General features: G+C 42.9%; 1 protein-coding gene across 1 annotated transcript; it reads right to left on the bottom strand.

Moving 5' to 3' along the window:
• Positions 1–8,093: 8,093 nt before the first annotated feature.
• LOC129151082 (olfactory receptor 491-like) lies at positions 8,094–9,052 on the bottom strand. The gene has a single exon (XM_054724742.1). The coding sequence runs from the start codon at positions 9,024–9,026 to the stop codon at positions 8,094–8,096; it is 933 nt and encodes a 310-aa protein (XP_054580717.1). The 5' UTR covers positions 9,027–9,052.
• Between the last annotated feature and the right edge of the window lie 3,775 nt (positions 9,053–12,827).

Below are 12,827 nucleotides of genomic sequence, written 5' to 3'. Positions count from 1 at the left end.
GTATTTTAAAAAATTGAGCAGATATTGGGGAATAAAACAAGATCAACCCATTTTAATAGTTTTCAATTATATAAATATATTCTCTCTATATAAAGTAACAAATCAGTTACAAAACGTTAACTAGAAAACATCCATATATTTGGAAATAGACTAACCCATAGGTCAAAAAAATATATATATAGAAATTAAGAACAACTGAATGATACATATAAAAACTTGTGTTCTAGATATATAAGTTCTTTGAAGAAAAATTATACTAGAAATACCAAAAATAAAAATTTCTAAAATTAATAACATTTACATAAAATTTTAATAGGTAGAAAAATAGTAATATAAAATGCAGGGTTGAAGAAAAATTATAAAATTAATAGAAGAAATTAATATAACAGAAATCTAACAAATGATGAAGAGGACCAACAATGCCAAAGATTTGTCTTTTTACTGAATGTATAATGAAAAATGTTTTTTTAAAAATGTACAAATAACCAATATAAGAAAGGTAAAGGAAGATGTAATACAGATTTGTGGATATTGATACAACCATAAGAGTAATTATAAATCCCAAAGTAAGTAGACAAGAAAAAGAAATAAAAGGCACCCAAATCAGAAAGGAACAAGATGAGCTCTCTCTATTTGCGGATGACATGATATTATATAAAGAAAACTGAAAGACTCCACTAAAAAAACCCGTTGGTACTGATAAACAAATTTGATAAAGTTGCAAGATACAAAATCAATAAATAAAAGTGAGTTGCATTTGTATATGCTAACAATGAACTAGCAGAAAAAGAAATTTAAAAAAACAATTCATTTACAAAAAGAACGCAATACCTGGGAATAAATATAACCAATGAAGGGAATGATCTATACACTAAAAACTATGACACTGATGAAAAAAATTGAAGAAGACACAAATAAAAGGAAAGATATTCCATGTGCATGGATTGGAAGAATATTGTTAAACTGTCTGTACATGCAAAGAAATCTATAAATTTAATGAAATCTCTATCAAAATTCCAATGGCATTTTTCACAGAAATAGAACAAACTATCATAAAACTGTATGGAACCACAAAAGACCCCAAATAGCCAAAGCAATTTTGAGAAAGAAGAACAAAATCATACTTACTGATTTTTAACTATAATACAAAGCTATAGTAAACAGTATGGTATTGACATAAAAACAGACACGTAGATAAATGGAACAGAAAAGAGAGTAAAAAATAAACCCATGTATATATGATCAATTAATTTATGACAAAGGAGGCAAGAATATACAATGTGGAAAGGACAGTCTCTTTAATAAATGGTGTTGGGAAAATTGGGCAGCCACAGAAAGAATAAAAATAGACCACTATTTTACACCATACACAAAATTAACTCAAATCAATTAAAAAGTTGAAATATAAAACCTGAAAACACAAAAATCCTGTAAGAAAACATAGGCAGTTGGCTACTTGACATTGGTCTTGGCAATGATTTTTGAGAGATATGACTAAAAGTAAGGGTGACCGAAGAAGAAATAAACAAGTGGGACTATATCAAACTAAAAAGTTTCTGCACAGCAAAGGAGATTATCCACAAAAAGAAAAGACAACCTACTGAATGGGAGAATATATTTGCAAATAATATATTCAATAAGGGGTTAATATTCAAAAAGTATAAAGAACTTATACAATTCAATAACAAAACAACTCAATAACAAGAAATGGGCAGAGGCTCTAAATAGGTATTTCCACAAAGAAAACATATAGATGACTAATATGCACATGAAAAGATGCTCAATATCACTAATCATGAGGGAAATATAAATCAAAACTCAATGAGATATCACCTCACACCTGTTAGAGTGGCTATCATTAAAAAGTCAAGAATTAAAAAGTGTTGGTGAGGATGTGGAGAAAAGGGAACCCTCATGCACTGTTGATGAGATTGTAAATTGATGCAGCTACTATGGAAAACATTATAGAGATTTCTAAAAAAAAAAAAAAAAGAATTACTATGTAATTCAGCAATTCCACTTCTGGGTGTTTATCTCAAGAAAACAAAAACACTATTTTGAAATGATATATGAATCCCTATGTTCAATGTAGCATTATTTACAATAGCTAAGACATGGAAGCAACTTAAGTGTTCATTGATAGACTAGTGATGGATAAGGAAGATGTGGTGAAGATACACAATGGAATATTACTCAGCCATAAAAAATGAAATATTGCCATTATGCAACAACATCGATGAATCTTGAGGGTATTAAGTCAAATAAATCAGAGAATTATACATGGTTTCACTTATTTGTGGAATCCGAAAAGCAAAACAAAGGAAAAAACAACCCCACCTCCAAAAAAAAAAAAAATACCACCCACAATACACTCATAGATACATAGAATATTCATTGGTGGTTTCCAGTGATGAGGAGGGTTGCAGGAGTCAACAAAATAGATTTGGGTCCAGAGGTACAGACTTCAAGATATAAAATAAATAAGGCATGAGGATATAATATTTCACAAAGTTCTTGATGAATATCAGCTTGCACAGTGCAAAGTGAGGAGGTTTGGACTCTCAACTTAGAATGCGCGAGAAATAGGCCAAGAAAACTATGTATATAAAGAGCCAGTGTCCGCAACATCAAAAACGACCAAAGGCTCGACCGAACGCCGCTGTGTGCGCAGCAAGCTGAGCGGGCTGAATTGCTGACCTCTCGGAGAGAGAGAGGCGGGGACTTGCAGCGGGGACTTGCGTGAGGCTGTCTCATGGCACCCCGCATCCTCCCTGACCTACCACTGCAACTCCAAGCCAACAAGGGCCGCCTCCAGGCCACAGATCCAGGTCCCTTGCCCCCACCCCAGGCCCGAGAGTGCGGCGCCAGGCAGGGGCACCCGGGAATGTGGTGCATGGGGCCGGTGCAGTGTGGGGGGGCTGTGTTTACACCACCAAGTTCCCTGCATCCACCCCGGCCTGCGCATCCCTCCTCCTCCCCCTTGGTGGCCCAATTCCTGCCTATGTGCTTGCCAGGCAGGCCTGACTGCACTGGGGAGTGAGCCATGGCAATCGGGAAGGCCACTTCCTGGGATGGACGGCTGGGCTGTGGCGATTCACGAGGGCGACAAGGCCCGTGGGGCATGTGCAGCCCTCAGGCGGTGGGGGCGGGTGGCCAAGCTGAGTCTGGCTTTGGTGGGGCCAGCGGGAGCCTGAGGCCACCCCAGCCCCCACAGGTCCTAGGCCAGACGGTGGCTCAGAGGCGAGCGATGTCTCCATGCACAACGCCCGCGGGCGGTCGCAAGCTGCTGCGACCCCATCCCACGCTTCAGGAAGGGGGAGGAGGCTCACGACCACCTGCGCCTTAGGCTGCACTGCCTGCACTGCCACCTGCTGGGCTGGCAGGGTCCAGAGCGAGTGAGCTGCTCCCGCCCCCTGGTGGTGAAACAGGGAGGAAGGCGCTGGCTGCAGGGAGGGGACCTCAGCCGGGGTCCTCCCAGCGCAGGGAAGGGGCCCGGCCTGGGCCCAGTGGGGAGCTTAGGAAGTCTGGCTGAGCAGGCGCTGGTTCATACCAACTCTTACTCTGCCATCTTCCTCCAGGTCTCCAAGCCAGCCCCCCTGCCCCACCTGCTCGGGGGAACGGGCTCTGGGACCTCTCCGCGCGCAGACTTTGGACCCGGAGAACTCGAGGAAGAGTGCCCGGTGGCGTCCGGGTGGGGGCGGTGCAGAACTACCAGGGCAGAGCTGCTTCGGTGTCTCGTTGAAGTTTGCAACAGACCCAAGGAAGAAACCAAGAGGGGAAAGGCCGGGAGGCGTGAATTCCCAGCATTTTAGCCCCACTTGGAATGTGAGGCGGCTGTACATTCAGCTGAGAAGTGAGGGGGCTAAACCCCACTGTCGCTGGGCTCCTGTTGGTCTGAGGCCCAAGTGTCCACCATGACAAGGAAAAAACGGAGGGAGGGGCCCGAAGAAAGGGAGGACAATTGAAGGGAACCATGTCTAGACTTTTCCCACCCCTCTCTCTCTTTCCATTGCCTACAAAAACCCCAGACCCGGCCACCTTTTAGTCCTCTATTCTCCAACCACAGAGGAAAGAAATAAGGAAGGAGTCCGTGCTGCCTTCAGAAAGTATCTATATACCTTATCGGCCGTTTGCCTCCTGCAGAGGGAGGCCAGACTTTGGCCTAAGTCGTCAGTAGGACATCCCATGAGGGCTCCTGGACTGTGAGAGGGGGCAGACTGGGCTGAGGGACCCCCTCCCCCAGTGCACTAATTTTCGTGCACCAGGCCACTAGTCCTAATATATAAAAAGCCAGGGGCTGTCACAACCAAAACAACTGGACAGACAACCAAACAGCAGGCTGAATGGGCAACAAGGCTAGCAGGGTGGTTAGTGAAGGACAACCAAACGATTGAATAGCAGGCTGCATGGGGCAACCGGGCCAGCAGGGGGGTTAGTGAGGGACGACCAAACAACTGAACAGCAGGCTGCGTGGGGCGACCAGGCCGGCAGGGGCACTAGTGAGGGACGACCAAACAACTGAACAGCAAGCTGAGTGGGGCAACCAGGCTGGCACGGGGGGCAGTTGGGAGCGACCTGGCCAGCAGGGAGGCAGTTGGGGGTGACCAGGTCAACAGCAGGGGCAGTGAGGGGCAACCAGGGGGGTTAGTGAGGGACGACCAAACAACTGAACATCAGGCTGCGTGGGATGACCAGGCCAGCAGGGGGGTTAGTAAAGGATGACCAAACGACTGAACAGCAGGCTGCGTGGGATGACCAGGCTGGCAGGGGGGACAGTAGGAGGCGATCTGGCCAGCAGGGGGGCAGCTGGGGGCGATGAGGCCAACAGCAGGGGCAGTGAGGGGCAACCAGGCAGGCAGGTGGGGGCAGTTAGGGGCGACCAGGCTGGCGGGGGTACAGTTGGAGGCGACCAGGCCAGCAGGGGGGCAGTTGGGGGCAACCAGGCTGGTGGGGGGACAGTTAGGGCAACCAGGCTGGCAGGGGGGCAGTTAGAAGTGATCAGGCCAGCAAGGGGGCAGTTGGGGGCAATCATGCCAGTGGGGGGGCAGTAAGGGGCAATGAGGCCAGCAGGGGAGGGGGGCAGTTGGGGGTGACCAGGCCCGCAGGGGGGGGGGCAGTAAGGGGCAACCAGACCAGTGGGGGGGAAGTTAGGGGGCGATCAGGCCAGCAGGGGGGGGGGGCAGTTGGGGGCGACCAGGCCGGCAGGCAGGTGAGCAGTTAGGAGCCAGCAGTCCTGGATTGTGAGAGGATGTCCAACTGCCAGTTTAGGCCCGATCCCCAGGATTAGGCCTAAACCGGCAGTGGGACATTCCCTGAAGGGTCCAGGATTGGAGAGGGTGCAGGCTGGGCTGAGTGGACCCCCACCCCCGTGCATGAATTTCATGCACCAGGCCTCTAATCTATATATATATATATAAAACCGTAATATGCAAATAGACCAAACGGTAGAACAACCCAACAACCAAACAACTGAACAAATGGTTGCTATGACGTATGCTGACCACCAGGGGACATGTGAGGAACATGGCAGGCATCAGCAGCAGGCAGCAGAGCACGGAACATGGCAGGCATTGGCTGTGGCAGGATGGTTGAGCAGGTGAGCGGGGGCGTCAGATTGCTGTCATCGGGGCGAGCGTCTGGTAGTTACTGAAAATCCTTTGCTCCCACATGCTGCGGTTCTGCCGGGCACTCGCACCTGCTGCCAGTGCCGGCCCTGCTCGCACCCGCTGCTGGCGCCAGCCCCAATCGCTCTGCACTGTCAGCGGGTGCAAGTGGGGCTGCCATCATCAGTGCATGGGAGTGGCGGTGGCAGGAGTGGGGCTGTTGGCAGACAGAGGACTGGGGCCGTGGAGGGAGTGCCCCGGCAAGGGCGCAGAGGGTGGGCCAAGACCTGCCCCTGTACCCACCACAGCCTCGTGGTCCACAGTTCCTCTCAAGGTGCATGAATTCGTGCACTGTGCCTCTAGTTCAGCTATAAAATGGGATTTTTTTCCCCTCTGTAAAAGGAAGGGTGATTAAGAGGATTGAAATATAAGCTCAGAAGGCAGAGCCAAGAGCCACAGAAACTTATTAGCAAGAAGCAGAACTAGATCATGATTTAAAAATATATGGCAGCATGTGTCTATTTGGATTTTGCAATTTCCATGGGCCAGTGCTGCTAGGTGACTCCCATATTCCTCCCTTATGGAAAGAAGTATTTACTGCAGTTTTTCAATGCCTGTATCAATAGTACCTGATAGATTGTAGGAGTCATATTCATATGTCTTGTCACATTAGTTCCTAGGTCAGCAAATCAAAAGAAGTTGTGCACAAGGAACCTCACCCATGCCTGATCTAGATCTCATGATGAGAAACTCAATGCCAATGCTGTAATGGCATAATGTTTTGAGGAAATATAGGAAGGTATAAATGTATTTTGATATGTGGGAAGTAGATAAGTAATTGTGGTCAGAGGGATTATGGTAAATTGGAGATGGTTCCAAAGTCTTTGCTATGCATTTGTCACTGAAAGATGTGATCTAATTTCCCTCCCATTAAATCTGGACTGGCTTTAGTGATTTATTTTATTTATTATTTTATTGCCAATATAAGAGAGTGGAAATGATGCTCTGGGTCTCCTCAGGTTAGGTCATAGGAAACAATCTTTTTCAGCCTCTTGGGACACTTGCTATTGGAGTGTGAGCCAACAGGTGAGAAATTCAACGACTTTGCTGGTAAGACCTATGGAAAGACTCTAAGACTACGTAGAGAGGGAGAGGATTTCAAGCCATCCTTGCCAAGGTGCCAGGCTTCTGAGTGCACCTCAATATCACTAATTGACTCCTGTTAATTTATTGTGGAGGAGACAAGCCTAACCTGAATTTATGACTCACCAAAAAAAATGGAATACAAAAGAATAATTTTGTTTTAAGCCATAAGTTTTGAGTGACTTGTTATGCAGCAATAGCTAACCGGAATATCACTTTTCCTTAACTAATTAGTGACATCGCATTCACACCACTTAGAATAATCAAAGCTAAAAATTTCTGAGGTTTCCTCAAATTATTAAACTTTTTTTTAACCTCCCATACTAATCCATCAGCAAATCCTGTTGGTCTTTTACCTAAACTATATCTTGAATAGGTTAATTTCTAAATACACTACAACTGACTAGCCAATGAACCATCATCTCAGATCTTCTTTTTTAAAATATTTTTTTATTGATTTCAGAGAGAGGAAGGGAGAGGGACAAATAGAAACATCAATGATGAAAGAGAATCATTGATTAGCTGCCTCTCTCTCTCTCTCATATATATATATATGTATACACACACACACACACACACACACACACACATTAGGATCTATCTATATCTATCTATCTATCCATCTGTTTATCTAAACATATATGGAAATTAATTTTTGTCACTGGTCTTTGACTCAAATTATTTTCCAATTGGCAAAGCTCAAATCCTCTAGAAAAGTAATAGCTGAAATCATTAGACTGTTCATGGCATCACAGTATAGGTTAAGTGCATGGAACAAGAGGATCTGATTTCTCTAGAATCTCCCAGACAACCTACTGGATCTCCCTAAGACTCAGCATTCTAACCTGTAAATTGAAGAAAATTTATAATACCAGCATCATGGGATTGCTGTGAAAACTAAATTGAAAAGTATAGTGGTTTTGGACCCAGACTTTCTGGATTCAAACACTGGATGCACAACCTCCTTAGCTGCATGATTTTGAGCAATCTACTTAATGTCTCTGTGCCCCAAGTGATTTACATGTAAAATAGAAATAGTAGTACTACTTCATGGGTTTTTTTTGTGAAAAATAAACCTATTAATATATGTAATGTGCTTAGAATAGGGCATGGCACATAGTAAATGCAAATTATTGTTTGCTAAATAAATTAAGAAAAAGCACTTGACAACTACAGGTGTTCATAACAGTGATAACTACAGCCATAATAACTGATTTATAAGTGTATAAAATAACAGTTAGAAGAAGTATGAATTTAAGCAATCGGTTAGGCAGCATTTAGTAGGTCCTAAGTGTGATACAGGTAAACACAAACCTTACAGTTCATCTGACATGGTAAGAATAGATCCTAAGAACACAATCTGACAGTTGTCTTTCTCAGGGCATCTTTCACATCTCTGTTCCTCAGACTGTAGATAAGAGGGTTTAACATGGGGATCACCACCGTGTAGAACAGAGACACCACTTTGTTCTGGTCGGTTGAGTAGCTGGATTTGGGCAGGACATAAATGAAGGTAATAGTTCCATAGTACAGAGTAACTGCAGTGAGGTGGGAGGTGCAGGTGGAGAAGGCCTTGTGGCGCCCTTCAGCAGAACGCATCTTCAGGATGGTGATGAGGATGCAGATGTAAGAGAGAGATATCACAAACACTGTGACCACGATAATGGACCCAGAAGAGATGGAAGGGATAATTTCAATGATGGAGATATCGGAGCAGGAAATTTTTAACAAAGGGGAGAAATCACAGAAAAAGTGATCTACCTGATTTGGTCCACAGAAAGACACACTCAATAAACAGCCAGTAAATGTCCAAGCATTCACACATCCACCCAAGTAGCACATCCCCACTAAGAGAATGCAGATTCTGGGGGACATGTGGGTAGAGTAGAGCAGTGGGGAGCAGATGGCCACATAGCGGTCATAGGCCATGACAGCCAGCAGAAAGCACTCAGTCGTCCCAAACTTGACCATAGCACAGAGTTGAGCCAAACAACCAGCTAGAGACAGAGAGATTCTTTTCCTCAGGAAGCCCATGAGCATGACAGGTGTGACTGAGGAGGATAACCATATGTCAACAAAGGCCAAATGGCAGAGGAAAAGGTACATTGGGGTATGAAGCTGAGGACTGCTACTGATTAACATGATTATGCTGACATTGCCCATTAAGGTGACAGCATAGATTCCTAGGAATATCACAAAGAAGATGACACTAAGTGTAGATTCTTCTGTTAACCCCAAAAGGATGAGCTCCGTCACACTGGTATGGTTTCCAACCTCCATGTCCTCTTTGAATTATTCCTGTGGAGGGAAATGTGAGTATTCATTTTTTATTTTTTATGCTTCTCCATGTTTTGTGTTGTGACACAGGCAAAGTTCCTCTGTTTAGAGGCAGTCCTGCAACAGCAGGGTTATTGATGAATAATAAGAGAAGACAGTAGTGTAAGGCAATCATTTCAGGGCATACTAAACATTCAGTGAAAATTAGAAAAGAAAGATATGCTTATCAGAATGAGAAAACAGAAGTGTGAAAATAATTGTAAGGCTGGTGTGGTGTGGCTGTTTTGGGAGTGGTATCCCATATACCAGAAGGTGGCAGGTTCGAGTCCTGGTCAGGGCACCTACCCAGTTAGGGCTCTATCCTTGGTTGGGGCACATAGTGTAGGCAACTGAAAGATGTTTTTCTCTCACATCAATGCTTCTCTCTCTCTCTCTCTCTCTCTCTCTCTCTCTCTCTCTCTCTCTCTCTCTTTCTCCCCCCTCCATCCTCTCTCCTTCTCTCTCTCTCTAAAAAAATCAATTAATAAAAATGATGATAATTTAAAATATTATAAAATAATTTAATTGGGACTTAATTTACCTGAAAATTTCACTATTTATGCATATCTTATCTTTCCATTAACTTCAGCTAAATAAAAATCTTGCAGATACATTCTACAGATTTATAAATCCCTTTTGCATGCATTTTCTTTTCTTTCTCCTCTAATTAATAACTAAAGAAAAAGACTCACCTACAAATCTTTAACAATGCCTTACAATCCATTTGATTTATTGTACTTTGGGGGCATAAGTAACTAGTATTTATATATTTGTACTCATATAATAATTCCATTTACATGATTTACAATTTCAGTCAATATTATCAATAAAATATATCCCAGTTTCCTAAGAAATTTCCATATCTGAAATGCTAAATGGAAAATATGTCAAATGCCTTAGCATGATATTCATGAAGCTTAATCTATCTGATTACATTTCTAAATGTATTTTCCTATATATGCTTCCTTGCAATTTTTGTGCTTTTGAGGGTCATGTTAAATGAAACTGAGGTTTTCTACTCAGTTTGTTGGTTCTGATTTTCAAAGAAACACAATTTTCTGCTATAACACTATTTCTTAAAGTTCTAAACACTTAAATGGTAAATATCACTACTAGGTATCATAAAAATGTCTTATTTCTGAATAAGAAAGCATTTAGTATTTCCAAAAATGGGGCTTAGTTCATTGAATAAATGAATGGTAAGGTTTAATGAACTAATATTTGAGTACCTACAGTTCGTTAAAAATGTGTTCTATCTCTTCTTTGATTTCATTAAGTGCATTTAAATTACTCTAGTGACCGTTTGCTGCCATTGCTGGTAGCTCTAGCATTACACCTAATCAGTCATCTCCTGGAGCTTAATTATACCTTTCTATAGAAAAACTCTGACACATTTAAATACAGCTAGCTTGCCTCCACTGCCTTTCCTTTCTTACATTTAAGCATCTATTGTTCCTTTGGCCTTTCCACACATTCAAGGTCCCACAGAGTGCTCATTGTCAGGCTCTGAACATACACAGGTCTGAGCAAGGGGACAAGCACCGAGCAGAATTTGATATTCCCTTCTTCTCTACTGGCTACCAGGGTTCTTTCTTGAGCTCTTCACTTTGCCATCCATTCATGCTGCCCACCTGGGGCAGGGACTCTAACTCTCAACTATCCCTTCACTCAATACATGGGGACTAGAAGGCATAGGACTGCAAGCCTCCAACCTGAGTACCTGGTGGTTTCTTCACGATTTCCTTTCAGAGTTTCAGTCACACAAGCATAGCAGTGGCTCTGGCTGCTGCAGACCATCCACACTGCCCTGCGACACCTGGGCAGCCTGGTTTTGGTGTCTAGAGTAACCATTCTGCTGTGCATCCCTTGCTGAGGCCACAGTCTCCACAGAGGTCAAGAGCTAAGTTGATTAGTTTCTTTTATTTTAAATTTCTCATTGAACAAATAACAATTAAAACAGTTGCACTCACCTTCAGAGCCAGAATGCTTGAGGCTGAACTCCAAGGAGAATTTTATAAGGCAGAAGTTTTCCACTTAGTTCTATAGGTTGCATACTGGACAATGTAGACCACTGAATACTCCCCTTGATCAAGGACCATAGTTACACACATGCTGTGAGGATGAGGGTGGTTACCTATGTGTGTGTGGTGGGAGGAAAAGGAAGGCTCTAACAGAACAGAACAAATCTCTTAGGGCTGTTTTTGCTTGCCCCATTGAGAAAAAGGTTCTCGTGCAGAAAACCATGTAGAGCCTGGTGACTCATTAAGGCCAGGCTGTCCTTCCCAAAGGAGCATCAGGATGTCATGGTGTCCTTTGGAATCCCTTCTCCCTTAATTAATGAAAGTGAAGGAGAGAGTTTTTGGTCTCCCAGACCATGGGAAACGTTCAGAACAATTAGCTTCCTACTTTGTTAGGGTTAGTAGGATGACGTCAGTGTACTTTCCAATAAAGCTTTGGGTCACTATGAAAAGGAACATTATAATTGAAGTAGGGAATAGTAAGGAAGAAAACTATTACTTTGACTTAGTGACTATTTAGCTGTAGAAAAAATATTAAGACGATTCTCCCTGAATTTCAGTATACACAGGATGGTCCCCTATTTAAATGTCTTGGAACTATTTTCTACTCACCCCCCAACAGAATAATCCCAGGAAATGTTCTGAGTTATCTAAGCACCCACATTCCCCTGAGCCAGCTGGCAACAGCAGGTACATTAGGTACCCCACCTTCCTTTATATGTCTCTAAAGGTTACCATTAAGATCCATTATTTCTATTCCTCTTTTCACACCAGATTTTTCCCCCCTATAAAAGGAAGGGTGATTAAGAGGATTGAAATATAAGCTCAGAAGGCAGAGCCAAGAGCCACAGATACTTATTAGCAAAACCAGAACTAGATCCTGATTTTAAAATATATGGCAGCATGTGTCTATTTGGATTTTGCAATTTCCATGGGCCAGTGCTGCTAGGTGACTCCCATATTCCTCCCTTATGGAAAGTATTTACTGCAGTTTTTCAATGCCTGTATCAATAGTACCTGATAGATGTGTAGGAGTCATATTCATATGTCTTGTCACATTAGTTCCTAGGTCTTCAAATCAAAAGAAGTTGTGCACAAGGAACCTCACCCATGCCTGATCTAGATCTCATGATGAGAAACTCAATGCTAATGCTGTAATGGCATAATGTTTTGAGGAAATATAGGAAGGTATAAATGTATTTTGATATGTGGGAAGTAGATAAGTAATTGTGGTCAGAGGGATTATGGTAAATTGGAGATGGTTCCAAAGTCTTTGATATTCATGTGTCACTGAAAGATGTGATCTAATTTCCCTCCCCTTAAACCTGGACTGGCTTTAGTGATTTATTTTATTTATTATTTTATTTTATTTTATTATTTTATTGCCAATATAAGACAGTGGAAATGATGCTCTCGGTCTCCTCAGGTTAGGTCATAGGGAACAATCTTTTTTAGCCTCTTGGGACACTTGCTATTGGAGTGTGAGCCAACAGGTGAGAAATTCAACGACTTTGCTGGTAAGACCTATGGAAAGACTCTAAGACTACGTAGAGAGGGAGAGGATTTCAAGCCATCCTTGCCAAGGTGCCAGGCTTCTGAGTGCACCTCAATATCACTAATTGACTCCTGTTAATTTCTTGTGGAGGAGACAAGCCCAACCTGAATTTCTGACTCACAAAGAAAATGGAATACAAAAGAATAATTTTGTTTTAAGCCATAAGTTTTGAGTGACTTGTTATGCAGCAAT

This window comes from Eptesicus fuscus, chromosome 13, assembly GCF_027574615.1.
Source record: "Eptesicus fuscus isolate TK198812 chromosome 13, DD_ASM_mEF_20220401, whole genome shotgun sequence".
NCBI classification, from domain to species: Eukaryota; Metazoa; Chordata; class Mammalia; order Chiroptera; family Vespertilionidae; genus Eptesicus; species Eptesicus fuscus.
The sequence above is the reverse complement of the archived record's forward strand: the minus strand, read 5'-3'. Positions and strand labels throughout refer to the sequence as shown.